The sequence below is a fragment of the Nuphar pumila genome, chromosome 1 (assembly GCF_984573655.1).
Source record: "Nuphar pumila chromosome 1, dmNupPumi1.hap1.1, whole genome shotgun sequence".
Taxonomy (NCBI): domain Eukaryota; kingdom Viridiplantae; phylum Streptophyta; class Magnoliopsida; order Nymphaeales; family Nymphaeaceae; genus Nuphar; species Nuphar pumila.
Window position 1 is genome coordinate 5,678,582 of NC_143249.1, and position 20,389 is coordinate 5,698,970.

At 40.2% G+C, this 20,389-nt stretch overlaps 1 protein-coding gene across 1 annotated transcript in view; it reads left to right on the top strand.

Moving 5' to 3' along the window:
- The first annotated feature begins 653 nt into the window (after positions 1–653).
- The window catches only part of LOC149847787 (suppressor of RPS4-RLD 1-like), a 133,366-nt gene continuing 113,630 nt past the window's right edge, over positions 654–20,389 (top strand). The window contains exons 1-2 of the mRNA XM_090000937.1: positions 654–908; positions 1,022–1,131. Of these exons, the coding sequence (XP_089857063.1) occupies positions 787–908; positions 1,022–1,131 (232 nt within the window). The 5' untranslated portion in view covers positions 654–786. The remainder of the gene's footprint in view (positions 909–1,021; positions 1,132–20,389) is intronic.

The following is a 20,389-nucleotide window of genomic DNA, read 5'->3' on the forward strand; positions in this document are numbered from 1 at the left end:
TTACAATTATAGAGTAAGCACATCTTGAGGTCTTCTTCTTAAACACGTTCAAGTGAGTTGCAACACAAATATCATACAGTCTTCTGTTAGCCTAAACAAGTCAAACTGAGCCTAGCACCAGTTCTTCATGCCCAACTAGCTTACAATATGCAATATGCTCTAAAAAAAGCAATTTGAAAGCTGAACCAATCATAACAATAATGTATATATATATATATATATATATATATATATTTTTTTTTTCGCTTCCTGGGGGTGTGTAGAATCAGATCTTTTTCTTGTTAAGCTTAATGAAAATAAAATAAAGTAAAGTAGTAGGTAAGATTAGACGGGGCCACCATCGGGTTTTATAGGGTCCCTCACAAACGCCTTTAATTAAAGTTCTTCCCTTTCTCATCCAAAACCAAAGAGAGTACTAGATACATGCAAGTCAACACGAGTGGCAGGCAACATATCACTTTCCCCACCCCACAAGTAAAGGATGGAAGGTTGCCACTATAGTTTTGTTCACAGCTGGCACAAAATCAATAAAAGGACTTATCTTCAAAACTCAACAAAACATCAAGCCATACATTTCTCATAAAGAGACTTGCCTAGACACCCTTTGGACAGCGCACGAGCGTAATTTATTGGTCGTGGGAAGAACAAGCCTCCCATCTTTTTCCGCGTCCCTAGAGCGGTAGAGGGTCTACTCTCTCTCAGCGATAAGGAAGAAGACGACGAGAAGCAAAACCCTAATTCCCAAATGGTTGCAGAAACCCTAATCCGGCACTAGATCGAGCACCGATGGTGGCGTCGGACTCCGAGAGACAGGCACTCGTGGAGGCCTGCGCCTCCCGGGACTGGTCCAAGGCCATCCACATACTCGACGGCTTGCTCTCCCAATCATCCTCCGTTCATGACATCTGGTAGTCTCTTCTTCTTGCTGTTGTTCTTGATTTTCGCGTGTTTTCGTCGAAATTGATCGCGGATTCGCGGTGATTTTTCGTTCTGATGGGAATCTGGGCGGCGGTGTTTTCAGCAACCGGGCGTACTGCTACAGCCAGTTGGAGCTCCACAAACACGTGATCAAGGACTGCAACACGGCTCTGGAGCTCGATCCGAACTGCTTGCAGGCTTACGTGCTCAAAGGTTGGTTCAATTGTAGTTTCTTAATTCGGCTTCCCCGCGTTCGGTGTCAGGAAAAATTCTGACTGCTCGATTTGGGTTGTTGCATTCCGAAGGGTTTTTAGTCTATTTTTGGTTTTCGACCCGGTTGAATTTGTTTCGTGGTGAAATGATCGGTTTTGTTTGTTTATTGTGTTTGTTCCTGTTCTGGTTCTTATCGTTCGGCTGTTGTGGTGCATTTCGATGTTTGTGATGGTAGGGTTTTGTGTTGAATTATTTCTGGCTTTTGATGATGTGATCAGCGGAGCGCCTCGGGTGTTGTTCTTCTAGTTATTAGGCCGCTTCCGACAGTATATTGGGCCGCCATTGCGGTGGTTGTAATGCTACTTAAGAATTGCATGGCAAAAGGTCCCGGATACATGGCGGTGTACTTGATAAGTTTTACGGTCTAGCAATACGGGGATTGTTTTCCATTGTGTAAAGTACAATCTGAGAAAGAGGAACTGGCGCTTGATATTTCATGCACTAAATTTTCTTTTACGGTTTGATCGGTGCATGCTTTTCTAGGCTGTACTTTTGCTTCGTGAATCTACTTTTCTCTTTGGTAATCATCTTTACTAAATGCATGGTAGATCAGATTGATTAAGTAGCAGGTGGAATTGGTTTTTGTCATCGCTCGATGTTGTTTATATTCATATTAGCAGTTAATGAGGGTTACACATTTGATCAGGAGATCTGTACTTGCATTTTGTTGATTTTCATTCTCGAGAATGGGTTAAACTTTTGGGGAGCTTCTAGACTCATTTGGCATCCTTAGGTTGCAAACTGACCAACTCCATGGAGAGGATTGACTGGTAGTCATGCTTGACCGCATCACAAGTTATCAAATGAAATTCTTAAATGAAACATTTTATTTGATTGAGATTTGTCTCTGATGATGTATCATGAGTTCTAGTTTGTTTGTCACTAAACCTGCTATGGGCCAAATGAGTCAGTGACTTAAGTTATCAAACCAAGTTGACTTAAGTTTTATGCCAAGCCCTTATAGAAGAAACATAGCTTCTACAATTTGAGAATGATCTGCTGCTGATGACCTGAAAGGGAAGATAGCCATACTGTCTAGTTGAAATTTTAATAATGCATAGAGTAAAACTTCTAGCAATTGAAATGATTCAATTTGTGATGCATGAGGTATATCCAGGCGTGACATAAATGTGTGTAATTAAGGGATGTTAGAACGATGTGTTATGCCATGTAACAAATAATTTGCAATATATCATGCAACAAAATCAATTGCTGTTTTGCTAATTTTCCCCTCTTGCTTTTTGGTTGAACTCATATCTATGTCAAAATATCGAGTGCATAATGCATGAGATATACACATGTGTTGCATAAATACTTGAAATTAAGGAATGTTGAATTGAAATTTCGTGTCATGGGAAATGTTTTAGTTGATTGGACGATTGGAGAGGCATTTCTTAAATCCCCCCTGCAGATTTGTGGTAGCCTTCATATTGCAAGGTGACTGGTCTAATATGGAATCTTTGAGCTTCTTGCTTTGCTGCATGAAGCATGATCTGTTTTCAAATTTTGCTTTTGTTGAGTTATTATATGGTAAAAAGTCTGGAATTAACAAGTGGCAACATTATAAAATCTCACAAGGCAATCCTTACAACAACAACAACAACTACGCCTTCATCCCAAAACAATTGGGGTCAGCGATATGAACCAAAAAAGAAATTCATTTTGGGTCTTCCACATGAATCCTTTTCCTCCAATCATTTCTATCCAACGCCATGTCCTCGGTGAGGTTCAAAGCATTCATATCCTTTCCTATCATCTCCATCCAAGTCTTCCTAGGCCTACCCCGACCTCTTTTAACTAATATATTTTCCCATTTCTCCAACCTTCTAACTGGAGCATCATTAGGCCTTCGCCGAATATGTCCAAACCACCGTAAACGATTCTCTCGCATCTTATTTTCAATTGGTGCAACACCTACCTTCTTACGTATCTCTTCGTTCCGAATCTTATCTTTTATTGTATTTCCACACATCCATCTAAGCATCCGCATCTCAGCTACACTCATTTTTTGAATATGATGTCTCTTGGCAGCCCAACATTCCGTACCATATAGTAAAGCGGGTCTAATAGTCGTCCTATAAAACTTTCCCTTCAACCGCAATGGCATTCTACGATCGCACAGCACTCCAGTAGCACTTTTCCATTTCATCCACCCAACCTTTATCCTATGATTTACATCTCCATCAATTTCTCCATACTTTTGAATGATGGATCCCAAATATTTGAAATAATCATTCACCGGTATATCTTGCTCACCAAGCTTCACTACACTCCCATCACTACTTCGTTGCTTACTAAACCGACATTCCATATATTCAGTCTTACTCTTACTCAACTTAAAACCTCTAGCTTCCAATGTCTGTCTCCATAATTCTAACTTAGCATTAACCCCAGTTCTAGACTCATCAATCAAAACAATATCATCAGCAAACAACATACACCACGGTACATTTTCTTGGATTGATCTCGTAAGCTCATCCATCACTATCGCAAATAGGAAAGGGCTTAAAGCAGATCCTTGATGTAACCCAACCGTTATCGGAAAATTGGTTGTCACCCCTCCACAAGTGCGGACATTGGTTACTACTCCTTCATACATATCTTTAATTATACTAATGTACTTGAGAGAAACACCTTTCTTCATCATTGTCCACCAGAGAACGTCCCTAGGTACTCTATCGTATGCCTTCTCTAAATCAATAAAAACCATATGCAAATCTTTGTTCCTCTTTCTATATCTTTCAATAAGTTGTCTAAGAAGATGTATAGCTTCCATAGTTGATCTTCCAGGCATAAAACCAAATTGATTCTCCGATATCATGACAACCTTCCTCAACCTAGACTCAATCACCCTCTCCCAAAGTTTCATAGTATGACTCATGAGTTTTATACCACGATAGTTTGTGCAATCTTGTATATCACCCTTATTCTTATATAAAGGCACCAAAGTACTCTTCCTCCACTCATTAGGCATCTTATTTGTTCGCCAAATCAAGTTAAAAAGATTTGTCAACCATTCTAAACCTTTCTCTCCCAAGCATTTCCAAGCCTCGATAGGTATACCATCTGGGCCAACTGCCCTTCTTGATTTCATTTTCTTCAAAGCCTCTGCAATTTCTTTCTTTTGAATCTTGCGCATGAAGTCACGATTTATCTCATGAAAAGGAATGGAGAAGTCTCCAAGATCTTGAGCATGACTATCATTAAATAGCTTATCAAAATAATCTTTCCATCTTTCCTTAATCTCCTCATCTTTGACTAAAACCCTTTGCGTTTCATCTTTGATACATCTAACCATACCCAAATCCTTCGATTTCCTATCTCTCATCTTTGCAAGCCTATAAATATCCTTCTCGCCTTCTTTGGTATCCAACTTGTCATAAACCTCCTTATATACCTTAGCCCTCGCGTTTCGAACAACTTTTTTAGCTTCCTTCTTTGCTATCATATACTTCTCCAAATTCTCATTATCACGACTCTTACTTAGATTTCTATAACACTCTCTTTTAACCTTAATAGCTAATTTGACATCCTCGTTCCACCATGATGTATCCTTACCTAGTGGTGCACCGCCTTTAGACTCACCCAATACCTCCTTAGCTACTTTTCTCATACCACCCGCTATCTTATTCCACATTGATTCTGAATCCTCCTCGAGACACCAATCAACTTCCTTAACTACCTGCTCTACAAACATTCCTTGTTTAGCTCCTTTCAGTGCCCACCACTTAATTCTAGGATCTATCCTATGTCTATCCCTTTTGCGGCATTGTCTAATTCTAAGATCTAAAATTAAGACTCTATGTTGTGTAGCTACACTTTCTCCTGGTATAACCTTACAATCGATGCAACAACCCCTATCTCTCTTTCTAAGTAGGAAAAAATCTATTTGACTCGTATTAACCCCACTTTTAAATGTTACTAGGTGAGACTCCCTCTTCCTAAACCAAGTGTTTGCTAAGATCATATCATAGGACAAACAAAAATCTAAAATCCTTTCTCCACTTTCATTTCTTTCTCCTATACCATAGCCTCCATGGATATTCTCAAATCCATCCCTACTAATGCCTACATGTCCATTAAGGTCACCGCCGATGAAAAGCTTTTCTCCATAAGATGTCTCTTGTACTACTCCATCTAAATCTTCCCAAAATTGATGCTTAATGGAATCATCTAAACCTACTTGAGGTGCATAAACACTAATAATATTAATAATATCCGTACCTAATACTAATTTAATAAGTAAAATTCTATCACCCTTCCTACGGACCTCAACTACATTATCTATAAACTGACGACTCATAACAATCCCTACTCCATTCCTATTCCTATTTATTCCTGTATACCAAATCTTATATCCCCAAGGTTCTATCACTTTAGCTTTCTCACCTACCCATTTGGTCTCTTGAAGACATAAAATATCAATCTTTCTCCTACACATAACATCTACTAACTCTACCAACTTACCAGTTAAAGACCCTATGTTCCAAGTGGCTAACCTAATTTTATGGTCTTGGACTAACTTCTTTACCCCCACCCGTCCAACAAAGTGAGGGAACCCTTGCCTATTTGACACCACACCCGGGCGCCGGTGTGACGCGTCGCTTCTGGGCGACGACCTAGCAACCCTTGCACATTTATCACTGCCTCCGGGCCTAGAGAGTACAGCGCGTCGCTCAGTAGGGAACGCCCCAACGAAATTCTCATATTGGTTCATTTTCATAGGATATGACAAAGTTTTTATGCTGGCTGTCACAGGCCTACCGCAACCCTCCTCCTTTATCCGGGCTTGGGACCGGCAGTGTATAACTACACAGGCGGAGTTTCACAAGGCAATCCTTGTAGATGATTAATGCTTGCTTACTTCAGTTGACTAGTTAATGGCGATGTCAAATTGGTGTAAGTAAACCCCTTTGTCTACCTATGTTATTAATCCAGCTCAATTTTCTTGTGAAATGCCACATTGGCATGACATACCATGTGGGTTTCTGGTTATGCTTTCATTGTCTTGGTCATTTTGCTTGATACTTCACTATCTACCTGCTGTATGCACATTCTTGTTTTATCAAGTGTAGAATTGTGAGGTATCCACTGTCTATCTGCTGGTTTTATCAGGCGTAGGATTGTGAGATACTTATGCATTTGCATGCCTTAGTCATGGAATCAACACACGATCTTTTCTGTTGCAATAGAACTTTGAACATGAATAGTAACTTGATTTGATTTTTCTACCATAATGATTTTTTCTATGATAATACACAGGAGGTGCATGTGGTAGATTATGGATATGGCTGTGGATGCGGGGATACAACCATTTTTATGAAGTTTTCAATATGACTAGTATATAAGGGGACATGATATGGGAGCCAAGGTGGAGTATCTGTGTGACCTATGTCACATGGGTGTGGGTGCGGGGGTGCGGCGGGGCAAAAATGTAATATATATATATATATATAATTTTGAAATTTTAACAGTTAACATTTAACAATTAACGTTATCATAATATCATTTATCATGCATGCAATATATCAACCTAAATATCAATCAAATAAGTAAAGCAATTATATAAATCAACCTAAATATCAATCAAATAAGTAAAGCAGAAAAGAACTAAATTACATACCAAAATATATCCTGATGAATTAATGCATCTTAATAATTTTCTTCTTCATCATCAAATGCATCACTAGAAGGAATACTGGGCTCAGCTAAATCCATGTTTGTTATGTTGCAATCATGCTCTCCCTCGAAGTCACACTCTTCTGGGTTTACATCCCAAAATTTGGATATTCCTTGTCTGCGTTACAAACCCAATTTGAAAATGTTAAATACAATACAATTATATTTAAATGAAAAACTAAGAAATAATCAAATAACTAAGAGAGCAAATTAGTACATGTATTCATCATTGGTTCACGAAAGTAATCGAAGATTTCAATGAACATATACTAAATCCTCTGCACGCTTGCTGGTAAGTTTGTTTTTCTTCATGTTGTGGATTTGAGAATATGTGCTCCAATTTCTTTCATAACAAGATGAACTAGCAGGCTACGATAGCAATCTTAATACAAGACGTTAGAGAAGAGGTGTTTCTGATCCAAATGTTGACCACCATATGATAGGATCTATATTATCCTCTTCTCTCGCGAATAATGCGAGTCCATATAATCTCGAAGATGAAAATTTTCCAAACTCTTATGTGACTTGATGTAGAAGATATGCTTTTGGAAAAGTCTTGTCGTACACATATTTATATGTCTTGATAGCTCTGGGTCTAAATTTGAAGGGACACGACCAATACCACAAGCCCGCCACTTATTTGCATAATATTTTGGATTAAGAGAATGTGTTATGTAATGCAAATGAGTGTTGCTCTTATACCATCTTCTGACTAAAATTGAATGAATATGATTAAAAAATTCTGAATCATCCAATGCAGGATTTTTTTTTCATGCTTGAAAATTATAACTTGTATTTTTTCAATCATATTATCCCACATTTCATAAACTCCGTGAAGCATGGGCTCATCCTTATCAACTTCTCTTAACATTTCTCAAATAGGTTGCGTAAATTGAATGAAGCTAAGTTACAGGGACTCGACAAAACAGGTGCCGCACCCACGTCGATGCGACGCGACGCGGGTGCGGCACCGGGTGCTGTCAACACGACCCTTTGTGCTGTCAACGCACTCAGGGTCATTTTTGTCCACTTTTCGACATTAAAAAAAAAATTGCACAATGAAAAGGAGGATTAGGGCAATTTTTTTTTGCCTTGATCTCTCCTCTCTTCTCCCGCTCAGCTCGAGCTCTCTTCTGCCGATGCCCCGACGTCCCGGCGCCACCTCCTAGGCTCCTCCCCTCCTTTCGCAGGTACGTACCCTCTCTCGCTCCTTCTTGTGTCGGTAGGGGAGGGGTCGAGCCCCCCCTGCGCCCTCTCGCTCTCTTGTTGGGTCGGCAGGGGAGGGGCCGAGCCCCCCCTTCCCTTCTCTCTCTCTTGTTGGGTCGGCAGGGAAGGGGCCGTGCCCCTCCTTCCCTTCTCTCTCTCCTGTTGGGTCGGCAGGGAAGGGGTCGAGCCCCCCCGCCCCTCGCTCTCTTGTTGGGTCGGCATCGGAGGGGCTGAGCTCCCCCTGCTCCCTCTGTTTTCGGCAGGGGAGGGGCCGAGCCCCCCCTCTCACTCTCTTGTTGGGTCGGCAGGGGAGTGGCTGAGCCCCCCCTGCACCCTTTGTTTTCGGCAGGGAAGGGGTTGAGCCCCTCCCTGTTCTTGGCAGGGGAGGGGCCGAGCCCCCCCTCTCGCTGTCTTGTTGGGTCAGCAGGGAACCCCTCCCCCCTCTCGCTGTCTTGTTGGGTCGGCAGTGGAGCCCCTCCTGCCTCTCGCTCTCTTATTGGGTCGGCAGGGGAGGGGCTGAGCCCCCCTGCTCCCTCTGTTTTCTGCAGGGGAGGGGGTCGAGCCCCCGTCTCTGCTCCCTCTTATTTCAGGGGAGGGGCTGAGTCCCTCCTTGTTTTTGGCAGGGGAGGGGCAGATCCCCCCTCCTTGCTCCTGATTTTATATATATTTTTATATCAAGATAATGTCTGTATAATTGATTTGAAATTTTGAAAGTATTTTTTTTGTGTTTTTAGGATAAAAATGATGGATAAAGGGAAAAGACTTGCGTCATCCTCATCCCAACATGTGAGTTCTGCTGTTAGTATTGTTGATAGTCGTAGTGGGATTGATGATGTGGGGCCACTATGGGTACATGTAGATAAACTTGCAAAAACTGGAGAAGGAGGTGGTGAAAACAAGAGATTTCGATGCAAGCTCTGTGAAAGAGATTTTGTTGGGTCTTACACAAGAGTGAAAACTCATTTGTTGAAGATACCAGGACATGGCATTTCAGGATGCAGAAAAGTGGATTAGGCAATACGAAGACAATACAAGAAAATACAAAAAGAATATGAGAAGAGAAAGACATGGTCGATTCTTGTGCAGTTAGTGTGCCATTTGCAAGTCACTAAGAAGATGCTGAAAAAAAAAGTCAATGTAGGAGGTAGAAGAACGATACAAGCAACATTCAATACATATGGAAGAGAAGAATTAGATAGAAAAGTTGGGAGGTATTTTTATTCTAGTTCACTCCCATTTAATGCGGCTAGAAATCCTTATCGGAAGGATTTAGTAACATCCTTAGCAAATTGTAATTTGAGTGCCTATGTGCCTCCAAGTTCAGAAAAAATACGAACCACACTTCTTGCAGAAGAGAGGACAAATATGGAGAGGTTGCTGGAGATTAAAAAATATTCATGAGAGCAAATGGAGTTTCTATTGTGTCTAATGGATGAACAGATATTCAAAGGCGTCCACTGATCAATTTCATTGCTTGTTCCCTTAGTGACCCAATATTCTTGAAAGCAGTTGATGCCTCTGTGAAATATAAAAATGCAGAGTCTTTGAAGGGATTGTTTATAGAAGTTATAAAAGAAGTGGGTGATCAGAAAGTGGTACAAATCATTACAGACAACACACCAGTTTGTAAAAGTGCAGCGTTGAGTTTGGAGAGTGAGTACCCTCATATTTTTTGGACTCCTTGTGTAGCACAAAACTTAAATCTGGCCCTAAAGAGCATATGCAACCCCAAAGAAGAAGAAAATTCACAAGCATATGCTTTATGTTCATGGATTGAAGATTTAGAAAGAAATGTTAAAAACATTAGGAATTTTGTTATTAACTACCATCGTGCTAATGCTATATTTAATAGGCATTTTAACTTGAAATTGTTGAAGGTCGCTGAAACACGTTTTGCGCCCATTATTGTGATGGTGAAGAGGATTAAAAGAGTGAACAATGCTTTGATTAACATGGTCACTGATGAAAATTAGGCATTCTATCGTGCTGATGATGATATCAAGGCTCAAGAAATTAAAAAATTCATTTTTGATGATGAGTTTTGGGACAGAGTGGTATACTTCCTTCAATTTACGCAACCTATTTGGGAAATGTTAAAAGAAGTTGATAAGCATGAGCCCATGCTTCACAGAGTTTATGAAATGTGGGATAATATGATTGAAAAAATACAAGTTATAATTTTCAAGCATGAAAAAAAAATCCTGCATTGGATGATTCAGAATTTTTTAATCATATTCATTCAATTTTAGTCAGAAGATGGGATAAGAGTAACACTCATTTGCATTGCATAACACATTCTCTTAATCCAAAATATTATGTAATAAGTGGCGGGCTGGTGGTATTGGTCGTGTCCCTTCAAATTTAGACCCAGAGCTATCAAGACATATAAATATGTGTACGACAAGACTTTTCCAAAAGCATATCTTCTACGTCAAGTCACATAAGAGTTTGGAAAATTTTCATCTTCGAGATTATATGGACTCGCATTATTCGCGAGAGAAGAGGATAATATAGATCCTATCATATGGTGGTCAACATTTGGATCAGAAACACCTCTTCTCTAACGTCTTGTATTAAGATTGCTATCGTAGCCTGCTAGTTCATCTTGTTATAAAAGAAATTGGAGCACATATTCTCAAATCCACAACATGAAGAAAAACAAACTTACCAGCAAGCGTGCAGAGGATTTAGTATATGTTCATTGAAATCTTCGATTACTTTCGTGAACCAATGATGAATACATGTACTAATTTGCTCTCTTAGTTATTTGATTATTTCTTAGTTTTTCATTTAAATATACTTGTATTGTATTTAACATTTTCAAATTGGGTTTGTAACGCAGACAAGGAATATCCAAATTTTGGGATGTAAACCCAGAAGAGTGTGACTTCGAGGGAGAGCATGATTGCAACATAACAAACATGGATTTAGCTGAGCCCAGTATTCCTTCTAGTGATGCATTTGATGATGAAGAAGAAAATTATTAAGATCCATTAATTCATCAGGATATATTTTGGTATGTAATTTAGTTCTTTTCTGCTTTACTTATTTGATTGATATTTAGGTTGATTTATATAATTGCTTTACTTATTTGATTGATATTTAGGTTGATATATTGCATGCATGATAAATGATATTATGATAACGTTAATTGTTAAATGTTAATTGTTAAAATTTCAAAATTATATATATATATATATATGTAATTTTTTTTAACATTTTTGCCCCTGCCGTACCCCCGCACCCTAGGTTTTTGAAAGTGCTGCACCCCCGCACCCGCATTCGCATCCGCATCCGCACCCGCACCCGCACCCGCACCCGCACCCATGTGACATAGGAATGAAGTATACCACTTTGCCCCAAAACTCATTATTAAGAATGGTTTTTTTAAATTTCTTGAACCTTTATATCATCATCAGCACGATAAAATGTCCAATTTTCATTAGTCACCATGTTAATCAAAGTATTCTTCACTATTTTAATCTTCTTCACCATCATAATGATGGACACAAAACGTGTTTCAGTGACCTTCAACAATTTTAGGTCAGAATGCTTATTAAATATAGCATTAGCACGATGGTGGTTAACAACAAAATTTCTAATGCTTTTGACATTTCTTTCTAAATCTTCAATCTATGAACATGAAGCATATGCTTGTGATTTTTCTTTTTCTTTGGGGTTGCAGATGCTCTTTAAGGCCATATTTAAGCTATGTGCTACACAGGGAGTCCAAAAAATATGAGGGTACTCACTCTCCAAACTCAACGCTGCACTTTTACAAACTGGAGCGTTGTGTGTAATGATTTGTACCACTTTCTGATCACCCACTTCTTTTATGACTTCTATAAACAATCCTCTCAAATACTCTGCATTTTTATATTCCCCAGATGCATTAACTGCTTTCAAGAATATTGGGCCACTAAGTATTAGAATATAGATCGGATATGGTTCTAGTTCTGGATCCATATCCATATATAACATATGCACGTGTATGCTACCATTATAATGTATTTTATATTACTAACCAGGGGCAATCTTGCCATTGTAAAAAGTGATTGTAAACCTATTTTATTCTAATGATGTTTAAGTGCAGCATACAGAAAAAAAAGTGGCTGCCGATTCCAAAGGAAAATCCCTCCTCCTCTCTTCTCCCTCTCGGTATTCACTATAAAACAACCAACGCAAAGCAGTTTTAACATGGTATCAGAGCTGCGATCAATCTGGGCGTAAAAGTATCTTCGTCAGGGAACATGAAAGAGTCTGCCCCATTGGTGACGATCTGCCAAGCCTTCTGCCGAGTCTTTCTCCTCATTGGGAACGTGAAAGGGGCCTATTTCAGTCGAGCCTGTTTCTTTATCAAGGATCGTGAAGGGGCCTGCTCCACGACCTACCGTACCTGCTATTTCTCCTATTCAGACAGCCGAGTTCGCAGACGAGCCGACCTTCAGTCGAGTTTACAAACAGGTCACGTCTGTTTTATCTCTTTCTCCCCTTCAGCCGAGTCCTCTTGTTCCTTCTACTGCTGAAATACTTCATTTCTGTCAACGTCATCTTCTGTTTCTTCTATTTTTCTTTTGCTGAGATTTCTTTTCAGTTTCATTCCGATATCACGCCAACTTTTTTTTTTCTTTCCCACGCTGTCGTTATTTTCTGTTTTCCCTCTCTGACAGTTCTGAACATCACGATACTGTTGGTTCAACGTCATCTTCTGTTTCTTCTATTTTCTTTCGCTGAGATTTCTTTCCAGTTTCATTCCCATATCACGCCAACGTTGTTGTTGGTCTGAAAACTGTTTTGTCAGACTGCTTTATTCTCTTCTACTTAATCTTGCATTACTCTGTCGTTTTTTTTTTTACTTCAGCCACAAGTGTTTTCATTTCAGTTTCAGTCACTAATACTTCAGGCAAGCCGTGTCCTCCCGTTGTCAACCAGCTACCAATGGATACTTCGGGGAATTCGGGTCTTTCTTCCAACTTCCTTGGACAACTAGTTTCAGAGAAATTAACTACCAACAACTACCTTACTTGGAAAAGGCAAATTGCACCTTTTATTCGTAGTCAAGACCTTTCAGGCCACTTGGATGGATCTACTCCAATACCTCCAGAATTTATCATAACTGAAACCAAAGAAGATGGAGGATTGCCGAGTACTATCCGCAATCTTGCATTCGTTTCTTGGATGAAGCGCGATCAGGCTCTTGTTGCATACATCACTTCCACATTATCTTAAGAGATATTGATTTCCATTCCTGATGATTGCACATCCAAAGTTTTGTGGTAAGTTTTAGCTCAGACATATTCTCAGATATCAGAGGCTAAAGTGCTGTTTCTAAAACGCGAATTTCAGATGTTAAGAAAGGGGGCAATGAGCATTATTAAATTCTTAAATCAAGTTAAAAGCATTACGAACCAATTAGCCATGGTTGGGTATCCAGTATCAGATAAAGAAAAGGTGCAACAAACATTGAATGCCTTGGGATCAGAATATCATGTCCTTGTGACCTCCTTATTATGCTTACCTACACTACTCAGTTTTGAGGAATTACGTGCCAAACTCCTTTAATATGAAATGACTTTGAAGAGCATGTCTGATGCTTCAGCTGGACAATCATCTGCACATGAGGTTCTTGCCACAGGAATGATAGTTGATCGAGCACGAGGAGGGCGTGGCAGAGGCAGGGGAACTGCCATCCAGGGTGGACGTGGACTACTACCTACACCAAATTCCACAGCCAGTTTTTCAAGGAATGTTCCCACATGCTATCAGTGTAATAAACATGGCCACATCAAAGCCAACTGTTGGTTCAACCCGCATAATCGAAACAGAGCACAAAATAATAGAAATATTGCTACACCAGGAACTGTAGGTACTTTTCGGGTCAGTGATGATGCTAAGGATCTTCTCTTATCTGCGATGGACAACTTGAACTTGAAACATAATGATGATGAAATATGGTATGTTGACTCCGGGGCAGCGACTCATGTCACTGGCAATGCAGGTAAATTCTCTACTTTGGTTCCCTATTCTGGAAAATCTAATATTGTAACTGGAGATGGGACTCACCACCCTATTTCAAACATAGGCAATGTCCTTATTCCTTTGTCTGAGTCATTTATTTCTTTATCTGATGTTGTTCATGCACCAAATATAAAGAAAAACATTGTCTCTGTATCTAAACTTGTTGACTCTACCAATTCATTTGTGAAATTTACTCTTACTTCTGTCTTTGTCAAGGATCTTCAAACGAAGGAGATGTTCGCTAAAGGAGAGCGACGTGAAAACATGTATGTCTTCAATGAAGATCCAGCCTCCAGTGTCTTGAATCCCAAGCCTGATCACCTCTCTGAAAACGTCCTAAGTTTATCCAAATGTAATAAGCCAGATCTTTGGCATTCTTGTCTTGGTCATTGTAGTAAGTCTTTATTGAAAAGTTAGTGTCCAATGGTTTTCTTTCAGAGTCTGTTTCACTTTCATTAAAGAATAAAATGTGTTCCAGTTGTCAAGTTTGCAAGAGTCATGTACTTCCCTTTCATCAAATAAATAAAAGATCTTCTATTCTTTTTGAGATAATATGCTCTGATGTTTGGGGTCCAGCTCCCAATCCTTCTTCTTCAGGAAGTAAATACTATGTATCTTTTATTGACAGTTTCTCTCGTTTTACCTGGATATTTTTCATGAAATACAAATCAGAGGTTTTTCTTATTTTTTGTCACTTTCATGCCTATGTTAAAAATCAATTCTCCCAAAATATTCAAATTCTCCATTGTGATGGAGGTGGTGAGTATTCCTCTAAAGAATTTTTAGATTTCCTCCAAGATAATGGGATATATCGTAGAGTTTCTTGCCCGTATACTCCACAACAAAATGGAATTGCTGAACGTAAACACAGACATATTGTGGAAAGTGCAATGAGTATGATGCATGGTTGTAATTTGCCTATCAACCTTTGGACAAAAGCTTTTCACACTGCCACTCATGTGATAAATCGTCTTCCTATGCCTATCCTTGAAAATCAGTCTCCCTATTATGTTCTCTTTGGTATACAACCTAATTATGATGAGTTACGAGTTTTTGGATGCACATGTTATGTACATGTTGACAAATTCATGAGAAACAAATTTCAAGACAAAGCCTCTATATGCCAGTTTGTAGGTTATGCAGATGAACACAAGGGGTACAGGTGTTATGACCACATCAATAAGAAGATCAGAATTTCCAGAAATGTTGTCTTTGATAAAAGTAGCTTTCCAGAAAATAAAGCCAACTATGATCGTGAACATGGTGTTATGGCTGATAATTGGTATAATCCATGGCTCAGTGCTGAACTTATTTCACATGCTGCAGAATGTACCACTTTGGCTCCTGAAAACATACATGATGAGACGGTTTCAGATAAGGTGTCGGAAACAGAATGTCAGAGATACAAAAGGAATGTCTACACCAGAAGACCCAGAGTGCAAACAGATGCACCTGTTGGAGAACACATGACATTCCCCAATAACGTAGAGGCACCAAGAAGATCAAGCAGGATAAGGCATCCAATTGAAAAATGGGTAAGTTACGATAACTTCTTTATGGATTTTGGAATTTTCCTATCCAAGATTGAAAAACATGAAGAACCACTTGGGTTTTGTCAAACTGCTCAATCTAACAAATGGATTGAGGCGATGAATGGGGAAATAGAGGCACTTCATGAGTGTCGAACATGAGAGATAGTTGGTCGTTCCCCAGATAAAAATGTTGTTGGCTCAAAATGAGTGTATAAGATTAAATATAAACCGGATGGGAGCATTGAACAATACAAGGCACGTCTTGTTGCCAAAGGTTTCACCCAAGAATATGGTGAAGATTATGATGAGACCTTCAGCCCAGTAGTGAAAATGGGAACCATTCGTATTATCCTCGGCCTGGCTATTGAACATGGGTGGAGCCTTAGTCAGCTTGATGTCAAAAATGCTTTTCTTCATGGGGACTTAAAAGAAGAGGTCTATATGGAGCAACCTCAAGGTTATGCAGAGGGAGACCCAAAAGCATATGTATGTAAATTAACCAGAGCATTGTATGGTTTAAAGCAAGCCTCCAGGTCATGGTTTGAAAGCTTCTCCTCAGAGATTCAGAACCACGGTTTTATTCGTTCCCAACTAGACCATTCTTTATTCATATACAGGGATGAAACCACTGTAGTTTTCTTGCTTATATATGTTGATGATATAGTGGTCACTGGTAATGCTCCATAGCATATTCAACAAATTAAAGTTTTGCTGAGTATGCGATTCAAGATGAAAGATCTTGGAAAGCTAAGATATTTTCTTGGTGTAGAGGTGGACAGACAGGATGGAGAAATGTCATTAACTCAACACAAATACACTCTTGATCTTTTGGCCAAAGCAGGAATGACAGATTGCAAACCTGTGCCTACACCCAGTGTTGTCAATCAAAAACTCATCATTTATGATGGCGAGTTGTATCCTGATGCAAGCAAGTATCACAATTTAGTGGGCATGCTACAGTACCTTACTTTTACTAGACCAGATATTGTATATTCTGTAAATCAAGTATCTCAGTTTATGCATGAACCAAAGACTGGTCATATGGATGCCGTCAAACGTATTCTCCGATATCTAAAAGGCACGGTGGGTGATGGACTCAAATATGCTCAATCTTCGCGGGCAACACCAAAACATGACATATTGGCCTATACAGATGCAGACTGGGTAGGAGACCTAGATGAAAGGAGGTCGGTTTCAGGATACTGTGTTTTCATTGGAAGCAATCTTATCTCATGGAGTAGCAGAAAACAGAAAGCTGTGGCATGGTCTAGCACGGAGGCAAAATATAGATCTATGGCAGCTACCACAGCAGAAGTAACCTGGGTTAGGCATCTCCTTACAAAAATGGGAGAGAGTATCTCAAGTTCAATCCTCATGTGTGATAATAGAAGTGCTGTACAAATTGCATTCAATCCTGTTCATCACGGTCGGACCAAACATATTGAGATTGACCAACATTTCATCAGACAAAAGATAGCAGACAAAGAGATTGAACCGACCTATGTGCCTTCAGAAGACCAAGTTGCTGATATGTTCACGAAAGGTCTCACAAGTAACCGCTTTTGGTATTTGAAGAACAAGTTGCACATGGTTCAATCCCATGCACAACTTGAGGGAGGGTATTAGAATATAGATCGGATATGGATCCAGTTCTGGATCCATATCCATATAGAACATATGCATGTGTATGCTACCATTATAATGTATTTTACATTACTAACCAGGGGCAATCTTGCCATTGTAAAAAGTGATTGTAAACCTATTTTATTCTAATGATGTTTAAGTGCAGCATACAGAAAAAAAAAAAGTAGCTGCCGATTCCAAAGGAAAATCCCTCCTCCTCTCTCCTCTCTTCTCCCTCTCGGTATTCACGATAAAACAGCCAACGCAAAGCAGTTTTAACACTAAGCGAACAAGCAATGAAATTGATCAGTGGACGCCTTTGAATATCTGTCCATCCATTAGACACAATAGAAACTCCATTTGCTCTCATGAATATTTTTTAATCTCCAGCAACCTCTCCATATTTGCTCTCTCTTCTGCAAGAAGTGTGGTTCGTATTTTTTCTGAACTTGGAGGCACATAGCCACTCAAATTACAATTTGCCAAGGATGTTACTAAATCCTTCCGATAAGGATTTCTAGCCGCATTAAATGGGAGTAAACTAGAATAAAAATACCTCCCAACTTTTCTATCTAATTCTTCTCTTCCATATGTATTGAATGCTGCTTGTATCGTTCCTCTACCTCCTACATTGACTTTTTTTTTTCAGCATCTTCTTGGTGACTTGCAAATGACACACTAACTGCACAAGAATCGACCATGTCTTTCTCTTCTCATATTCTTTTTGTATTTTCTTGTATTGTCTTCGTATTGCCTAATCCACTTTTCTGCATCCTGAAATGCCATGTCCTGGTATCTTCAACAAATGAGCCTTCACTCTTGTGTAAGACCCAACAAAATCTCTTTCGCAGAGCTTGCATCGAAATCTCTTGTTTCCACCACCTCCTTCTCCAGTTTTTGCAAGTTTATCTACATGTACCCATAGTGGCCCCACATCATCAATCCCACTACGACTATCAACAATACTAACAACAGAACTCACATGTTGGGATGAGGATGACGCAAGTCTTTTTCCTTTATTCATCATTTTTATCCTAAAAACACAAAAAAAATACTTTCAAAATTTCAAATCAATTATACAGACATTATCTTGATATAAAAATATATAATATATATTATTTATATAATAAAATCAGGAGCAAGGAGGGGGGATCTGCCCTTGCCCTGCCAAAAACAGGGAGGGACTCAGCCCCTCCCCTGAAATAAGAGGGAGCAGGGACGGGGGCTCGCCCCCCTCCCCTGCCGAAAATAGAGGGAGCAGGGGGGGCTCAACCCCTCCCTTGCGGACCCAACAAGAGAGTGAGAGGGGGGGCTCTGCTTCTCCCCTGCCGAAAACGGAGGGAGCAGGGGGGGCTCAGCCCCTCCTCTGCTGACCCAACAAGAGAGCGAGAGGGGGGAGGGACTCAGCCCCTCCCATGCCGACCCAACAAGAGAGCGAGAGGAAGTAGGGGGATCAACCCCTCTCCTGCTGAAATCAGAGGGAGCAGGGGGGGGGGGGGTCGGCCCCTCCCCTGCCGACCCAACAAGAGAGCGAGAGGGAGCAGGGGGGCTCGACCCCTCCATTGCAGACATAAGAAGAGAACGAGAGGGAGCCAGAGGGTACGTACCTGCGACGAGGGAGGAAGGAGCCTAGGAGGTGGCGTCGGCAGGAGAGGTGTTGAGATGAGCTGCGCAGGAGAGGAGAGGAGAGGAGAGGAGAGGAGAGGAGAGGAGAGAGATTAGGGCAAAAAAAATTTGCCCTAATTCTCCTTTTCATAGTTTTTTTTTAACGTCCGAAACTTGGACAAAAATGACCCTGGGTGCGTTGACCGCACCCAGTGCCGCACCCACACTCACACCCGCGTCGCGTCGCTTCGACGAGGGTGCGGCACCTGCTTTGCCGAGTCCCTGTGACTTAGTGTGTGACATAAATTGTTGCTAATACGTTTTCCGTAGAATGTGCTAAATGAATTAGTAACTACTTGTTTCTCAAAGGTTCTTTCTCAAAGAATTGCAGAAATGTTTTATGCGGTTTTCTTTGTGGGGCTCTTACAAATTAGTCATTGACCTTGGAACTTATTATGAAATCACCACTAGTCTTTTTGGAGATCAACAAAGGAATACAGGCGTGGTTGTATGAGGTGGGTGTTGCTTTTAGGTGGTTAGGGATAGAGTTGCTAATCGAGGAAGTGGGAGCGAGAAGCCATTCGGGAAGCAGAAGTGGGTAGCAAGGCACTTCTAAACTTTTAGGAAGCTGGAAGCACACGACGACTTAAAAGCGAACTGGGAATCGTCTTTGAAGTGAACTGGAAGTGACCTAAGAAGCGAACCGAGATTCAAAGGGGGGAACGAAGAAGAAAGCGACTTAGGATTCGAGCGGGAAGCAATTAGGAAACGAAAGGAAAGCAAATCTGTAATTGTATTTTTTCTAATTTACCAAAATATAAGATTTATGTTATATAACTCAAACATAACTCAAATACAATCAACCAGAAATATGCATGAATATGGAACAGGATGGAAGAAGGAAAAACTAGAAGAAGAAAAAAGGAAAAAACAGGAAGAAGAGAAAAAGGAAAAACAAGACATACTTCCCATTTAAAACTTGCGCTTCCCCACACGTTTCGAAAGCACTGCGTTTCGCGCTTCTGAAGTGCGTTTCGGGGAAGCACACTTCCCCACTCCTATAGGCGCTTCCGGTAACCCTGGTTAGGGAAGCTGCAGTAGGAAGTAATGTATTTTGAGATCTGTAGGAAATGAGAAACGGAAATCAAACTAGTGAGCCTTTGGCCAGCATGCTTCCTATACAAAATTCTTCATTGGGAAAAGGGGACCGTGATAGAACTGCATTTGGAATGTTTGGTAACTGATCCCATATTTGCATAGCCAACACATATGGAAAAGACCAGCATCCTTTCCAAGTACAAGAAGTATGCTTGCACTAGCACTTCCAACCTTTTTAGGAAGCATTGTGCTTCTCACATTGTAATGGCGCATTGGTAGCAATATTCCTGGGATTAACTGGAAAAGAATTGAAAAAATAAAGGAAAAAGAAAAGAGGGTAGAGTGGCATGTCTACTTTTTTTTGGTGTTTTTAAAGCGATTACTATACACACACAATGCACTTGTCGTATGAGCAACTTTTGTATGGGTCACCAGTT